The sequence below is a fragment of the Convolutriloba macropyga genome, unplaced genomic scaffold (assembly GCF_964194025.1).
Source record: "Convolutriloba macropyga unplaced genomic scaffold, txConMacr16.3 SCAFFOLD_4805, whole genome shotgun sequence".
NCBI lineage: Eukaryota > Metazoa > Xenacoelomorpha > Acoela > Convolutidae > Convolutriloba > Convolutriloba macropyga.
In genome coordinates, this window is record NW_027453614.1 from 1 (window position 1) to 17,267 (window position 17,267).

Here is a 17,267-nt window from a genome sequence, read left to right on the forward strand (position 1 = left end):
GATAGCGTTGCAACTTTATGGGACTGACTATAACTATAATATAGTCAGTCTCATAAAAGTTGCAACGCTATCGAACGTTTCAAAGGTCAAAGTTCAAATTTAAAACATGCAGATATATAGCAAAACACTGCCCATTTGGATGCCTCGAGCTTTTCGAACGTTTGCTTGCGTTGCAATTTTAAGGGACTTATTATATTCCCATAAAGTTGCAAAGCATGCGAACGTTCGAGAAACTCCAAGACATAAAAATGAAGAGCAAAATGGTCATATATTCCCAAAAAGTTGCAACTCTATCGAACCTGTCAAAGGGCAATTTTAAAACATGCAGATATAGTCTGTCCCATAAAGTTGAAATTACCGAACGTTCAAAAAACACCAAAAACATGCAATGCTCAATTGCATGTTTTTGGTGTTTTTCAAACATGCAATTGAGCATCAATGTGCTCATTTGAATGTCAACGTTCTCCATTAAGATTTCGTTCATCAATTTCTTCTACATGTTTTAAATTTGAACTTTGACCTTTGAACTCTAACCTGTGGCTGTTGAAACGTTCGCTTATTTCAACTTTATGGGACGCGCTATATCGAGCAAATATTTGCATGCCTCGCGTTTTTCGAACGTTCGCTTGCGTTGCAACTTTATGGGACTTACTATATCTCTATATAGTCTGTCCCATAAAGTTAAAAAGACCGAAAACGCGAAAACATACAATTGAGCATGCAAATGAGCAATGTAGACACTGTTTTTGAAACGTATACATGTATTCCATGCTTCGTGTTTTTCAGACGTTCATTTGCTATTTGGGACTGATGATAATTTGTCCCATGAAGTTAAAACAATAGAACGTTTGAAAACCTCTAAAACACGCAATTGAGAATCAGTGATCATCTTTTTTGTATTAATCTATTCGTCATTTTCTCTACGTGACTATTGAAACGTTCACTCATTTCAACTTGAAGGGAAACGCTTGAAATAAGCAAACGTTTCATAAACAGAATGTTCAAGAGTTCAAAGGTCAAAGTTCAAATTTAAAACAAATACAAGGCTGCAAACAGAATGCTCCATAGTCGATCTCCTTTGGTTTCTATTGACCAAGAAAAATCAGATCTTGGGACTCTGCCCAGAAAAATCCCAGGTCTTTGGTCTCTCTGCCAAGAGAAAGGCCAAGTCTTGAGCCACTCTGTGGAAGAGTAGACACCAAACTTGGTGAGCACTTGGCAGGGGATTTCGCTTGGCAGAAACGATTGAAGACTTAATTTTTTCTGGACGGAGGGTTACGTTTCAGGGGAAAACACAACTTAAGTTTGAGTACCTTAATTTACAAATAAAGACCAAATACACCAATTGTGATTACCAAAAAGCTATCAAAACTAGGTTCATGGCTCTTGGTAAGGTATGGTAAGCTTTTCAAGGCCTAGGTCGTCCTGAAAAATAAATTTAGTACTCACTGTTGAAGATAAATGTGCTAAAGCTAAAAAAAATTATAATACCAAACAATATAGAGCATTACCCGCAACTCAACACAATGAAATACTCACAATCACACTCACGCACCCACAATGAGAACATCTTGAACAACCTGAAAAAAAAATCTAGGACAACAATTTTCATAGGTACGAGAACCTGGATCCAAATTGTTTTTATATCCTTCGCACTCTGCGGGTGTTTCCCATTATAGCCCCCCATAAAAATATAGCCCCCAATATGGTATATTTGCTGGGGGGGGGCTATAGGTTATCTGTCCACTAAGCTGTGGAGGAGGGGGGCTACAATGGGAAAGACCCCTATCTGCAAAAGAGATCAAAATTGAAAGAGTCCGTTCACGAAAAAGTTGTGAAGTGCGCTGAATGAAAGCAAATGAAACCAACCTCAAAAGTCCCTATCGTTAGTATGCTATAAACGAAGAGCTAAACATGAGGATATGTGGTAAAAAAAAATTACGCTGATCTACCAAATGAACCAAAAGAATCAAAAATTGTTTTTTTCTCGGAATTTAGAACCGAATTAATTGAACAGGCAATAAGTCAATTAGTTAAAACTGTCTTTTTTTAATTACTATTGGCCCGAAATTGGGAGTAATTAAAGAGCAGACAGTTTAATTTTTCAAAAACTGAGCAGAAATTTATTTGATCCACTTAACCGGCGAAAGTCTTTTCAAATTTCAGTTTTCAGCTAATTTCTTTTCGGGACATAATACGTAGGAATTGGTCTCATCTGACATTAAAACACTTACACTATGGCAGACATTTTTTTGACAAGAACTCTTTTAATCGAGTTCTAATTTATCAAAAAGTTGCTCTCATTAAATGAAAAACTCGATGACATTAAATCGTGATGTCAAGCTTAACTCTGCTCAGAGAAACCCATGGCTTGGGTTCTGCTCTGCCCAGAAAACCCAAGACTTCCCGGGTCGAATGTCCTCCCTAAAATCCTCCCATTTTGATGTAAGAATGGGGGGGGGGTAATTTGTCTATGGGGGGTAAATTGATGTAAGAGTGTGGGGGTAATTTGTTCAGAGGGGGTAAAAAGATGTAAGAGTTGGGCTGCAATGGGAGGACTTTTAAGGAATTACCCCCCTGACTGAAATTGCCATGTAAGAGTGGGCTGCAATGGGCTGCAATGGGAGGACTTTTAAGGAATTACCCCCCATGACTGAAATTGCCGTGTAAGAGTGGGCTGCAATGGGCTGCAACGGGAGGACTTTTCAGGAATTACCCCCCCTGGTTGAAATTGCAATGTAAGAGTGGGCTGCAATGGGAGGAGTTTTCAGGAATTACCCCCATGACTGAAGTTGTCATGTAACAGTGGGCTGCAATGGGCTGCAATGGGAGGACTTTTAAGGAATTAACCCCCCTGACTGAAATTGCCATGTAAGAGTGGGCTGCAATGGGCTGCAATGGGAGGACTTTTAAGGAATTTCCCCTCATGACTGAAATTGTCATCTAATAGTGGGCTGCAATGGGCTGCAATGGGAGGACTTTTAAGGGATTACCCCCCCCCCCCCCTGAATGAAATTGCCATGTAAGAGTGGGCTGCAATGGGCTGAAATGGGAGGACTTTTAAGGAATTACCCCCATGAATGAAATTGTCATGTAAGAGTGGGCTGCAATATGCTGCAATGGGAGGACTTTTAAGGAATTGCCCCCCCCCTGAATGAAGTTGCCATGTAAGAGTGGGCTGCAATGGGCTGCAATGGGAGGACTTTTAAGGAATTACCCCCCCCCCCCCAGACTAAAATTGCCATGTAAGAGTGGGCTGCAATGTGCTGCAATGGGAGGAGTTTTCAGGAATTACCCCCATGACTGAAATTGTCATGTAAGAGTTGGCTGCAATGGGCTGCAATGGGAGGACTTTTAAGGAATTATCCCCCATGACTGAAATTGCCATGTAAGATTGGGCTTCAATGGGCTGCAATGGTAGGAGGGGTGAAAATGAGGTAAGAGTTGGGCTGCCAAGGGGGCTAAAATGGTGTATGCGTGAGGGGGTAGTTTGTTCAGAGGGGGTAAAGTGATGTAAGAATTGGGCTGCCAAGGGGGGTAAAATTGTGTAAGAGTGAGGGGGTAATTTGTCCAGAGGGGGTAAAATGAGGTAAGAGTTGGGCTGCCAAAGCGAGTAAAATGGTGTTAAAGTGAAGGGGTAATTTGTTCAGAGGGGGTAAAATGATGTAAGAGTTGGGCTGCCAAGGGGGGTAAAATGGTGTAAGAGTGAGGGGGTAATTTGTTCAGAGGGGGCAAAATGATGTAAGAGTTGGGCTGCCAAGGGGGGTAAAATGATGTAAGAGTGAGGGGGTAATTTGTCCAGAGGGGGTAAAATGAGGTAAGAGTTGGGCTGCCAAGGAGGGTAAAATGGTGTAAGAGTGAGGCGGTAATTTGTCCAGAGGGGGAAAATCAGGTAAGAGTTGGGCTGCCAAGGGGGGTAAAATGGTGTAAGAGTGAGGGGGTAATTTGTTCAGAGGGGGTAAAATGATGTAAAAATTGGGCTGCCAAGGGGGGTAAAATTGTGTAAGAGTGAGGGGGTAATTTTTCCAGAGGGGGTAAAATGAGGCAAGAGTTGGGCTGCAATGGGAGGACTTTTAAGGAATTACCCCCCTGACTGAAATAGCCATGTAAGAGTGGGCTGCAATGGGTTGCAATGGGAGGACTTTTAATGAATTACCCCCCTGACTAAAATTGCCATGTAAGAATGGGCTGCAATGGGAGGAGTTTTCAGGAATTACCCCCCATGACTGAAATTGTCATAAAAGATTGGGCTGCAATGGGAGGACTTTTAAGGAATTATCCCCCATGACTGAAATTGCCATGTAAGAGTGGGCTTTAATGGGCTGCAATGGGAGGAGGGGTGAAAATGACGTAAGAGTTGGGCTGCCAAGGGGGCTAAAATGGTGTATGCGTGAGGGGGTAATTTGTTCAGACGGGGTAAAGTGATGTAAGAATTGGGCTGCCAAGGGGGGTAAAATTGTGTAAGAGTGAGGGGGTAATTTGTCCAGAGGGGTAAGATCACGTAAGGGTTGGGCTGCCACGGGGGATAAAATGGTGTAAGAGTGAGGGGGTAATTTGTTCAGAGGGGGTAAAATGAGGCAAGAGTTGGGCTGCCCAGGGGGGAAAAATGGTCTAAGAGTGAGGGGGTAATTTGTCCAGAGGGGGTAAAATGAGGTAAGAGTTGGGCTGCCAATGCGAGTAAAATGGTGTTAAAGTGAAGGGGTAATTTGTTCAGAGGGGGTAAAATGATGTAAGAGTTGGGCTGCCAAGGGGGGTAAAATTGTGTAAGAGTGAGGGGGTAATTTGTTCAGAGGGGGCAAAATGATGTAAGAGTTGGGCTGCCAAGGGGGGTAAAATGATGTAAGAGTGAGGGGGTAATTTGTCCAGAGGGGGTAAAATGAGGTAAGAGTTGGGCTGCCAAGGAGGGTAAAATGGTGTAAGAGTGAGGCGGCAATTTGTCCAGAGGGGGAAAATCAGGTAAGAGTTGGGCTGCCAAGGGGGGTAAAATGGTGTAAGAGTGAGGGGGTAATTTGTTCAGAGGGGGTAAAATGATGTAAAAATTGGGCTGCCAAGGGGGGTAAAATTGTGTAAGAGTGAGGGGGTAATTTTTCCAGAGGGGGTAAAATGAGGCAAGAGTTGGGCTGCAATGGGAGGACTTTTAAGGAATTACCCCCCTGACTGAAATAGCCATGTAAGAGTGGGCTGCAATGGGTTGCAATGGGAGGACTTTTAATGAATTACCCCCCTGACTAAAATTGCCATGTAAGAATGGGCTGCAATGGGAGGAGTTTTCAGGAATTACCCCCCATGACTGAAATTGTCATAAAAGATTGGGCTGCAATGGGAGGACTTTTAGGGAATTATCCCCCATGACTGAAATTGCCATGTAAGAGTGGGCTTTAATGGGCTGCAATGGGAGGAGGGGTGAAAATGACGTAAGAGTTGGGCTGCCAAGGGGGCTAAAATGGTGTATGCGTGAGGGGGTAATTTGTTCAGACGGGGTAAAGTGATGTAAGAATTGGGCTGCCAAGGGGGGTAAAATTGTGTAAGAGTGAGGGGGTAATTTGTCCAGAGGGGTAAAATCACGTAAGGGTTGGGCTGCCACGGGGGATAAAATGGTGTAAGAGTGAGGGGGTAATTTGTTCAGAGGGGGTAAAATGAGGCAAGAGTTGGGCTGCCCAGGGGGGAAAAATGGTCTAAGAGTGAGGGGGTAATTTGTTCAGAGGGGGTAAAGTGATGTAAGAGTTGGGCTGCCAAGAGGGGCCAAGAGGGGTAAAATGGTGTAAGAGTGAGGGGGTAATTTGTTCAGAGGGCGTGAAATGATGCAAGAGTTGGGCTGCCAAGGGGGGTAAAATGGTGTAAGAGTGAGGAGGTAATTTTTCAGAGGGGGTTAAAACGAGGTAAGAGTTGGGCTGCCAAGGGGCGTAAAATGGTGTAAGAGTGAGGGGGTAATTTGTCCAGAGGGGTAAAATGAGGTAAGAATTGGGCTGCCAAGGGGGGTAAAATGGAGTAAGTGTGAGGGGGTATTTTGTTCAGAGGGGATAAAATGATGTAAGAATTGGGCTGCCAAGGGGGGTAAAATTGTGTACGAGTGAGGGGGTAATTTGTCCAGAGGGGGTAAAATGAGGTATGAGTTGGGCTGCCAAGGGGGGTAAAATGGTGTACGAATGAGGGGGTAATTTGTTCAGAGGGGGTAAAATGATGTAAGAGTTGGGCTGCCAAGGGGGGTAAAATGGTGTAAGAGTGAGGGGGTAATTTGTTCAGAGGGGGTAAAATTATGTAAGAGTTGGACTGCCAATGGGGTAAAACGATGTAAGAGTGAGGGGGTAATTTGTTGTGATGGGGCAATTCTAACAATTATTATTCATATATATAGACCGTCAACAGTTGGACAAGCATCGATGGTCTGGAGGATAAGGCGACGCAGCTGAGTGTTCAGAAGTTGTGGGTTCAAGACTGGCAGTCTTCAGGTGTGGGGCTAAAAGATTGAGGGGGTTAAATGATGTAAGAGTTGGGCTGCCAGGGGGGTAAAATGATGTAAGAATTGGGCTGCCAAGGGGGGTAAAATGACGTAAGAGTGGGGCTGCAATGGGATGATTTTTTAGGAAAATGCAGCTCAAAACGCTTACGTCTTTTTGCGCTGCATTGGGCTTCTAAGGGGGGTAATATGGTGTAAGAGTGAGGGGGCAAAAGACAAATTAACCCCCCACTCTTACATCTTTTTTGGTCTGCCAAGGGGGGTAAAATGGTGTAAGAGTGAGGGGGCAAAAGACAAATTACCCCCCAACTCCTACATCGTTTTACCACCCTTGGCAGACCAAAAAAGATGTTAGAGTGGGGGGTTAATTTGTCTTTTACCCCCTCACTCTTACACCATTTTACCCCCTTGGAAGCCCAATGCAGCTCAAAAAGACGTAAGAGTTTTGAGCTGAATTTTCCTAAAAGATCTTCCCATTGCAGCCCCACTCTTACATCATTTTGGGCGGAAAAATTCAACCCGGGTTAGCCTCTCTCTGCTCAGAGAAGTCTCAATTCTTGGCGCCCCTAACCAAGTCTTGGCATCTCTCTGCCAATTCTTGGCTCTATAAAACCTCTGAATCAGCCCTAACAGGCTCTGGGTTTCGCACAGGGAGTTAACAAATGTACATTACCATGGAAAATTTTACCCAATAGGGTATTTTAGTAATCAATTTCCGTACAGTTATAGCTGTATTGACGTATAGTTCTTGCAGATAGCTTCACCATATTGTGGGACTTTCTGAAAAGTCAAAGTTGTGTGATATAATTGACTCGAAAATAACTTATTGAACATCGTCGACGTTAATTGTTTTAATCAAAAAAATTGGGGGTAGTCAGTTGTAGTTGTCATTTTTTCAACTGCATCTCTAATAAAACTTTCAATCGTAATTTCAAAGGTCGTATTAAATTCAATTGACTCAGAATTATTTAGGAACAAGGGTTGTGAGACAGTTTTATACAGCAAAGGCAGCACAATATATGAGTCGTTATCGGGTTGACAATCTGGCTGCATTAAAGATCAGTCACCTTCTAGCCAACAACTTACGCAATTAGTCAGTTACCTAAAAGTTGCGAAAAATTACAATGGACTTCAATTGCCATCTTCCAGCGCACACTGTTGACCAACTTGCTTATAAGATTGATTTGACAACAGTGAATCCACAAACTTTGGTTTCAGCGGTAAATTAGCATGGAAACATATGAACAAAAGTTAGAAAACAAATCATGCAAAAGTCAAATTAAGAAATGTTGAAATATTGAAGCTTGAGCTTCAACACTCTGCAACCAGAGGAGGGCGCGCTTTAAAATTAGGGCTAAATCTGAATACTCTGGTAATAATTTAAAAACTATTATAAAACAAATTGAGTTTGTGACTTGTAATCTCTTTCGTAGTTGTTGATCTTCTCTTTGCATTGTAAGCTGCGTTGTTTGTTAGGCAATCTTGTGAGCTGCTGGTTACTTTATTTGTAATGGATCGGTTTGATCTCTTTTGGCTTCTAATGTTATTCTGGGTTAAAATTCGCCGTCTCGCTTGCGGTGGCTTGACATCTAAAAGTTAATTGGAATGTTTTGACAAAATGCACAATCCTCCCACACAGCGAGAGGAAAGGGTTAACAATATTATTGAATGTTGGATGACTGGTTGTCAGGAGATGAATAAGTGAAACATTTGGTTTTAATGCTAATAAAATTGTGAATTATGTTGGGTTTGTTGCTACGCTCCTTGAGTTGATCAGTTCTTCTTCATCTATGACTCTTGACACTTTTACTGCAGGGCGAGTTAGTGTACCTGTTGCTGTATGAGTGTCAAAAGATGTTGGTATTCCGTGGGCTCCATAATGACATTTTGTTATCTTTCCGAGGGGCCATATACCTCTTGGTGTATATTCCTTGAGAATCCAAACTAAGTTGTCGGTTTTGAGCTGTTCATATTGATCCTTCCATTTTGGTCTGCTTATCAGGTCTGACGTGTATTCCCTTTGCAGTCTTTTCCAAAAATGGTCCAAAAGCGTTTGGGTGTAGTTGAAATCTTTCTTCTTAGAATGAAATGGTTGGGCGTTAAGGCTTCCTCATTGTTGTTATCAGATGAAACATAAGTTAGGTGGCTGGAGTTTAAGCGTTTCTGCGACAATTGTTTCAAAAATTTCTGCTTTCAGCCGCTGACTTCCCATTATGAGGAGGAGTGTTCTCTTTGCTGTTTGAATTATCCTCTCCAATATACGTCCAAAATGTGGAGCAAGCGGTGGATTCATTTTACAAACTATGTTTTGCTGTGATAATTGTTGAGCAATATAGTTGTTGTCAAAGCTGATGTTCTCCAAATTCAGTACTTTTTTTGATGCCGTGAAATTTTTTCCGTTGTCGGAGATTATTATATCCGGGTAACCTTTTCTTGACACGAATCGTCTAATTGCAAGTAGGCAACTGTCGGTATCTAGACAATGACAAACTTCTAAGTGCACTGCACGGGTTACTAAACACGTGAAAATGCAGATGTATTGTTTTTCTAGCTTGCGAGAATTATCTTCAATATAGAAGGGTCCAAAATAATCTACCCCCACATTGAGAAAAGGGTACTGTTTTTCGGCGTCCGTAAAGCAAAAATTAGGAAGATCAGACATCATTGGTTTTACATTCTGAGCTCTCCATCGGCGGCAAACAAAACAAGTCCGGCCGAGACTTCTTAGGAATCTCCGAAGACCAATGACTAGGAAACTTTGTGGAAGGTGCTCTCTGAAAAATTCTGTTCCCATATGTTGACAATTGTTGCTGTTCGTCTTGAACGATTAACTGGGTGACATGGTCTTTTATGTCGAGAAAGATAGGGTGTTTTTGATTCCAAGATATTGGTGCGTGCTTTAGTCTTCCCTTGGTTCGCAAAACTCCATTTTCATCCAGGAACGGACTGAATTGTAGAATTATATCCTTTTTTTCCAGTTCTGGTCCAGTTTGTATTCTTCTAAGTGTTCTCTCAAAGCTGTTTTGTTGTGAAATTTTTATCAGGTAACCTTGCGCATCGTTCTGGCTGTTTATTGTATTTCTCTTTCGGAAAATGTTTACTGCTTTGCAGATCGTTGTTGTTCTTCTCAGCAATCTTTTCCAAGTTGAAAAATTTGTTGGTTCTATGACTTGGTTTCCATGTTTTGGTTGTACTGAGTTGGTTGTTGTTAAAATTTTCGTTTGATCAAAGTTCCAGAAATTGGGGTCTTAATAAAGAAAATCTGGTCCTTGTAACTACCTATCTTCCGCTGGTTTTAAACCTCTGGTTCCGTGGTCGGCAGGATTAAAATTTCCGGATATGTGTTTCCAGTCTTGTGCATTGGAATGTTCCAAAATTTGTTTGACACGGTTTGCTACAAAACGTTTTTGTCGTTTATTTGATTTTGTCCATCCTAATGTTGCAGTACTGTCCGTCCAGAAATGAACTGAGGAGATTTTTAAAGTCATTTCTGATACTAGGAAACTGACTAATTGGGCTCCCCTTGTGGCTGCCTCTAATTCGAGTTTAGGTGTACTTGCTTGCTTTATCGGGGCTACTCGGGATTTGCTAATAACGTAGTTAACTAACACCTTTCCTTCAGTAGTTGTACATCTCATGTAAATAACCGATGATGTTGCTATATTTGATGCTTCTGTAAAGACATGAAGCTGTTGACTGGTATTTGGTTGGCTAACAAGACATCTTTTTGTTCCAACGTCCGGCATGTTGTTGAATTCGTAAATCCATATTTGCAGGTCGCTATGAAATTCGGCTGGTATTTCTTGATCCCATTTTTTGCCTTGTTTAACTACTGCTTGAAGAAGGCTCCGAATTCGTATTGCAAACGGCGTAATCATCCCCAATGGGTCGAAAATTGAAGTTGATATTGACAAGAGTTGTCTCTGTTGCATTCCTTCAATTTTGATGTCTACATTGGATTTCCTAAATATGAAGGTGTCATTATTGACGTCCCACGTCTGTCCCAGAACACGTTGTGTCGATGTTTTATGTTCTTCACTGCTGTCATTTAAAGGAAAACTTGAATCGTTGCTGATGAACTTCGTAAGATTGAATCCTCCTTTCGTTAGCGTTTCTTTGATGCATGTTGTCAGTTTGATCGCATCTTCAGTTGTCTTGAAACTCTGTAAGAAGTCATCCATATAGAAATTATTAAGTATTGACCGACTGGCTTCAGGTGCTGTGAGTTGATTATCGATGGCGCATTTTTGAAGTACATAGATCGCACAGGAAGGCGAGCAGGTTGCACCAAATATAAGTCGCTTGTAATTGTTTATTAATTCGGCGTTGTCTTTGTACCATAGAAACCTTAATGCATCTTGATCTTCTTTCCGTACCGCTATCTGCATAAACATGGCTGCTATATCTCCGGTAACTGCTACGGCAAACTGTCGAAAGCGTAGTAGGAGTCTTACTAAATTGCAGAGAAGATCTGGTCCAGTGAGAAGCACTTTATTCAAGGAATGTCCTTTGTACGTAGATGCTGCGTTTGTCATACGACGAATCTTTTTTTTGTTTGTGCTGTACTGGATAATGAGGAAGATACCATATTTGGCTGCATGTTGGTGAAAGCTCTCGATCTGTTTCGTCAACGTAACCTTTAAGATGTCGTTCTGTATTAAGCTGTTGTAAGTGTAGGCTAATTGTTTGTCTTGGTTGAGGCGTTTTTCCAAAGATCGTAGTTGGGTTCTTAATAGAAAGTAATTGTTAGGTAGTTCTACTTTGTCTTTCCAGGGTAGTCCAATCTCAAACCTCTCCCCGTTATGCTTTACTGTATCCTCAAAAATCTGTAGGGCTTTCTTGTTTTCTTGGTTCATCGTGTTAGGTGTTGTTTTGGAAGAGTTCATTCCTTCACAGGTCCAAAAAAATTGGAGCAAGTCTTCGTCCAATGTTTTTTCCTCTGACTTAAATCTATTGAACAATATAATGTTACGATTGCAGTGGTTTTTCTCAATATTTTGTTTAAACTTGTTTGGAACTGGTCCTGTTATTGTCCATCCTAGTTGAGTGAGAACTCCGTATGGTGTTCCTGGTGGTCCAGTTGTGTACTTCAGTGGAACTGTTGCTGGAAAAGCATTGGCTTCTATCAGAATACCTATTCTGTTGTCTCTGATATGGGGAAAATTGATACCGCTTAAGTGACTGAATTCGTTACAAATGTTGTTGAGCATTTGAATCGGCACCGTCGGCATTTGAAAGTCTGTGGTAGAAGTAGTAAAAACTAGTAGGTTAATGATCGGTCTGCTGCTGTCCAGGGCTCCAATGCCAAGAAAAATCTCGCTTGTTTCTATTGTATGTTCTTGGTAGAGAGATGCTACAGGAATTGTAACGGATTTCCCCTCGCAAATTCCTAAAGCATCTGCAACTGTCTTGGTAATTTGCGTATTGTCACTTCCACTGTCAAGAAGAGCGTATGTTTCGATGGAGATCATCTGCGAAAAAACTGTCACAGGTATTGCTTGGAGCTGAACATGAGGTCGAATCTAAGTGCTAGGCTGGTTATACTGAGAGTGTAGTTCTGCTGTCTGTTATTGTTGCCTGAGAAGCTTTGCAAATTTCGGTCTGTTGAATGCTGATAAATTTGATTAGAATTTCCTGAAGTTGACTGCTGATGCTGAGTATTGGATATATTGGGCACTTGATATGATTGTCCGTAATTGAAATTTCGGTTATGCTTGTTGTAGCTGTCATTATTGTTGTAGTTACCACTTGTGTTGTTGTGATTATTGTGGCTGCTGTTTATGTTGCTACTATTGTATTGTTGCTGTTGTTGTATCGGCTTCTATTGCGTTGTCTGTTGTAGTTATTTTTGCCGTTTTGTGTGAGATTCTGATTGTAGTTGGGGTTCATGCTGTTTGCTCCACGAAAAACTGTTGTTTGTGTTTAATGTTAGCTCCATTGGGGCTATATTGAATTGTTGATTGGTTTTGTCCTTGATGATTTGCCGGTGTTGCATTGAAATTGTTACGGTGTATTGTTGAATGATGAAAACCGTTACAATTGTCTATTTGGCATCTGTACTTACTGTTGCATTGTCCTCTTGGATGCTCAGAAAGACAATTAGGACATAAGTGCAGTTGTCATACTGTCTATTGTCTTTCGTACACATTTCCACTCAAAAATTGTTGACACTTTCCTAAATTGTGGCTTTGCGAACCGAGCGGACAATTTTTTGTACTGCTGATTCTTTGTTGAGATTTGACACGTGAGTGATTTCTTTCGTTGAAAGAGCTTCTGTTATGTGTGCGTGGCATATCTTCACATGCTTCGGCATATTTGTCTATCCAATTTTTGAAATGAATCAGATTTGGATGGACAAGTTCTTTCCGAATGACATTTTCATTCCATTTTATCATCATTGCAGGAGAAAGTTTTTCTTTGCCTACTCTCAGAACGGCTGATGATTGCAGGTTTGGAGTAAACTCGTGTAGGAGAAAAGTCTGAACTAGTTGTCGCAAAAAAGCTGCAAAAGCAATGAAGCTGTCTGGGTTGTCTGTTGAAGGTTTGGGCCAGCGCTCCAATTTTTCAAGATATGCCGCGGTGACAAGTTGTGGTCTGCCAAATCGTCTCTTCAGTTCACTTATTGCGTCATTGTAAAACTCTCCGTTATATGAGTATCCAAAAATGCTTTCCTTTGCGCGATCTGTGAGGGCGTTTTGAAGATAAGTTAATTTCTGTGCGTCAGAAAGTGAAACGTTATCATGTATCGTTGACTTATTATAACAATACCACTCGTGCCATTTGAGGGGCTCTCCATTGTAAGTTTTCAATTGTGTTTTTGGCAAGTTGATGTTTATATGTGGGCTTCTCTGATTTAGTGGCAAAAAACAATTGCTGAATTGTTCAATGGTTGAATTGGTTGCTTGATTTTCTGGTATTTGTGTTGCTGATTCGAAGTGAACTTCGGGTTGTCTGACGTTGGAAATGTTTTCATATCTCTCAGTTCTATTTTCTGTGACTTCGAGTATCCCCTGCGACTGTTTGTGGCGATATCTGGGTTGTTGGTCCGTGTCAGTTGAGTCTGCTGATCCACTTTGCTGGTTGTAGGGTGTCCGTGAGACCAAAGCATTCCCATTGTAAATTGCTGGCTTTTGATAGTTTGTAGTTGGAAATTGTAAAGTTGTTGGGCAAATTCCGTGTTGTGTTGTTTGTTGGCGGACTGTGTTGTCTCCTAAAAATTGTAGTTTGGATGCTCTGTTCTATGAGGAATCTTTCGTTGTTTTTCTCTGGTTGGGTGTTTCAACGCTGTCACTCGTCGCAGCTGTTCTGTGGGGGACAATTGTTCTGTGTGGGAATTGTTTGTACCAAGAACTCTTTTGAATGTCTGTGCTGTTTGTCTGGGCAATGATGACCATTGCGTATTTCTGAGTGCTGTAGTTTTGATATTGGTTGGAGATTTTGGTTGTTTCTATGGGGATTCACCATTTGAGCTGGTTCATTAAATTTTCTACGCCAATTTTTTTCGAAGACCTCGTTATGTTGATTGTTTTTGGTTCTCTCGGAAAGATCCGTGTATCGTTTGTTTCTTTGGTCTGATTCGTTGGCATTTGATTGACTAAAGGAGCTCTGCTCAACAATTGAACCAGAGCCATTGGCGTTCCAATTTCAACCAGAGCTGTTGTAAACCGTTGGCGTTCCAATCTAGGGATTGAGTACAAATTCCTGCACTGACGTTTGTGTTTTCTTCAATTTGTCCAATGTTTTGCTTGCAAGATTTATTCGACGCGACTGATTCTCTATCCATTTTTGCTGACTGTCCGATGAAGAATTGTCAGTGTTGTTTTGAAAATTCCGTGATTGGTATCTATCTGTATTCTTTCGTTGCTGACTGCTACTTCCGGTTTCTTCTGAGACATGAAAATTGGTACTGTTTCTATCGATCCTTTTTGGGTGTGAGTCCTGGTGGTGTGATATTGAGATTGCATTGTGCAGACTGTTATCCGATTGCGATGATTCTCCTGAACTATCAGAGGAGCTTCGTCTGTTGTGTAAAAGGTACCTCCGTGTGACGCTGGGCCTTGTCTTCTTTTTTACTTGCGTATCTGCTTGATGTGTCTTTGATGAAGGCGTGTGCACAGAAGCTTTTGCAAACGGATTCTCTGTTGGGTCTTGAACGGTGTTCTTTTTTGATTTTGTCGATTAATTGAGAAATTTCTTCCATTTGAGCAACGTCGTTGTGCGTTCACCTGAGTGTTTGGAAAATGTGGTGCTCTCAGTAGTTGTAAGTGTAAACTCGGAGACGTTATCCAAAATGGTGTCTAAAGCTGCCTTCTGCTCCAACAGAGTATCGCACGTGAGATGCAGGACCCCAAGTTCCTCGACAGGATACTGCTCATCAATGAAGTTGGCTGTTGTATCCCACTCAACATCACGCCTCTTGATTTGCTGGATCAACATCTCTTTCTTTTTGTTTGTTTTTGGAGCCATTGCGTTTAGTGTGCTTTCTGATTGGACTTGTTCTTTTTTGTTTGGCGTTTTTATTAATTAGTGCTTGATTTGTTTGCAGTTTTGAATAGAGTTTTGAACAGTTTGAATCAGTTTCTCAGCAAATTCAAATTGCACTATCAAAAGAAGCCCCTGTTTTGTTGCGCACAAGAGTATTCAGTGTTACTTGATGTAGGAAAAGGTTGGCCTTTACACTTTCGTTGTTCTCGAATCTTGCAGGAAAAAACATTTTTTACGTGCAGCGTATATGCTGAAAATAATGTTTTACTTTTTTTCGAAAGAAAATTCCTTTGTTATGTTGTTATGTTGTGTTTTAAAAAAATCGCTCAGACCTGCGTATGCTTATTAATACTGCTGTTGTGATGTGGTTGATGAGATGAAGTTATGGTCTGAATTTGTTTTACCCTATGCATGGTTGGGTCTGCTGGACTTTGCAGATAGTCAGAGAACGACAATTTCTTTTGGAAAAAATGTATGCTGGAAATATACTTTTCTGTTTGTTTCTTCAGAGGAATTTACCACTTGACGTTCAAATCTTTTCTGCAACGAGCAACCTAAATCCGAAGTATTTCTTCTCTTTAACGTGCCCTTTAAAGTAGATAAGTAATTGACTGTGGTTCTTGTACTCTTTCTTGCTTTAAATTTGTAAAGTATTGAAAATTTCGAAACTTCGACATCTATCTACGATAAAAACAAATTTTTTGTGTTGTTATTTTCTTTATTGTGTGTGTATGTGATTAAACACTATCTACTTCAAAGCAAAGAACGATGTACACGCATCTACAGCTATTAAACTGTTTTATAAAAAAAGGCTGTGGTTTTTTGCAATAAGTTGTGATGCTGTTTTGGCCTATTTGCACAACAAAACTTTTTCAATGTTAACAAAGACGCGTGGACAAAGACTTTTTGTTTATAAATATGATATAAGGTTGATAAATATATATAGGTAAATATGTTTATATAGATATAGGTTACTTCGGATTGAGACTCTTTTACTTTTATTACTTTGTTCTTTGTTAGAAAGATAGAACTTCAAAAATTAGTTGCTGGCAAACAGTCCTTCCTTCTCTTGTCATATTCTGAAACTATTTTCCTTCTCTTTAGGAATTTGTATTTGATTATGTTATTTCTGCATTATATCTGTTCTCATTTCCTTTTGTGAGTTTTGAATTTTCCTTCTCTTCTTTTTTCGTATTCGTTGACGGGCTGTAGTTGCAGTTCTAAAATGTTCTAAAATAAAGAAAACATTGAGTTATGTGAATACAGAAATTCGGTATTGAGAAGAATTCATAGATACTCCCTGTCTTTACGTCAATTTTTTTTCAATGTCTTTACAATTTTAATTTTATCTCAGAAGTTTTAGTTGCAATTCCTTGTTTCGGTGTCACCAATGTTGACCAACTTGCTTATAAGATTGATTTGACAATAGTGAATTCACAAAATTTGGTTTCAGCGGTAAATTAGCATGGAAACATATGAACAAAAGTTAGAAATCAAATCATGCAAAAGTCATTTCTAGGAAAAAAGACTCAGGAATTTTAGAGCTATCAAAATAGCAGAATGAACTTTGAAAGTGTAAAAAATGCAGATGTGTGTATTCGTTTCAAATTTCTAGAGTTGCTTCCGTGAACAATTGTTTTTATTTAATCAGATTTAACTGTTTCAGTATTTTCAAAACCACGGAGAATTGAGAGAATCAGTTTCACTGAAAAAACGTCAACTCAACCAAATTAATAATTCATTTTTGTAAAGTAAAGAGGGAAAGCTTATCTTTCTTAAATTTATTTCTTATAATATAAGAGCAGATTGTTCAAAAAACCTCCTTTGTTATAACGCAATACAGGAGAAATTGCGACGTAGAAAATTTTTAGATCGCCATTTTGAAAAACTTAATACAAATGTTCATTTCATAAAATAAATCAGAAAATTCTTTAATACTTTTTTTGAAATGTTCTTCACACTAAGCGTTTCGCGTTTCTGTAAACTGAAAAACTGAGAATAGAACTAAGGAGAGTTCAAAAACTGTGAGATTCTGTGAGAAAAAGAGAAAAAGTTCTTGATATTTGCTGCAAATTGTAGTTTTAGATATGCTTTAATTTTTTTTCAAAAATCTGCTGGTAACACATCTGCGAGATTTTGAAAACCATTTTGCACATGAAAACACCAACAACAACACTATTTTTTAGAATACTTTCAAGACTTATTTCATTTTTTTTGTCAATTATACAATTATCAATACAATTACCTCAAAAATTTCTCATCTGGTTTTCCAAATAAAGCAAACAACAGTTAAATAAATGTACGAAATATGAGTAAAGACCAGCTG

General features: G+C 40.1%; 1 protein-coding gene across 1 annotated transcript; it reads right to left on the bottom strand.

Annotated features, from left to right (window-relative positions):
• Positions 1-9,732: 9,732 nt before the first annotated feature.
• On the bottom strand, positions 9,733-11,928 carry LOC142358417 (uncharacterized). The gene has a single exon (XM_075409816.1). It carries the CDS (start codon positions 11,926-11,928, stop codon positions 9,733-9,735), a length of 2,196 nt encoding a protein of 731 aa, XP_075265931.1.
• Positions 11,929-17,267: the final 5,339 nt, after the last annotated feature.

Bases quoted from the DNA above. Each gene is read 5' to 3' on its own strand.
- LOC142358417 (XM_075409816.1), bottom strand. From the start codon at position 11,928: ATGATCTCCATCGAAACATACGCTCTTCTTGACAGTGGAAGTGACAAT.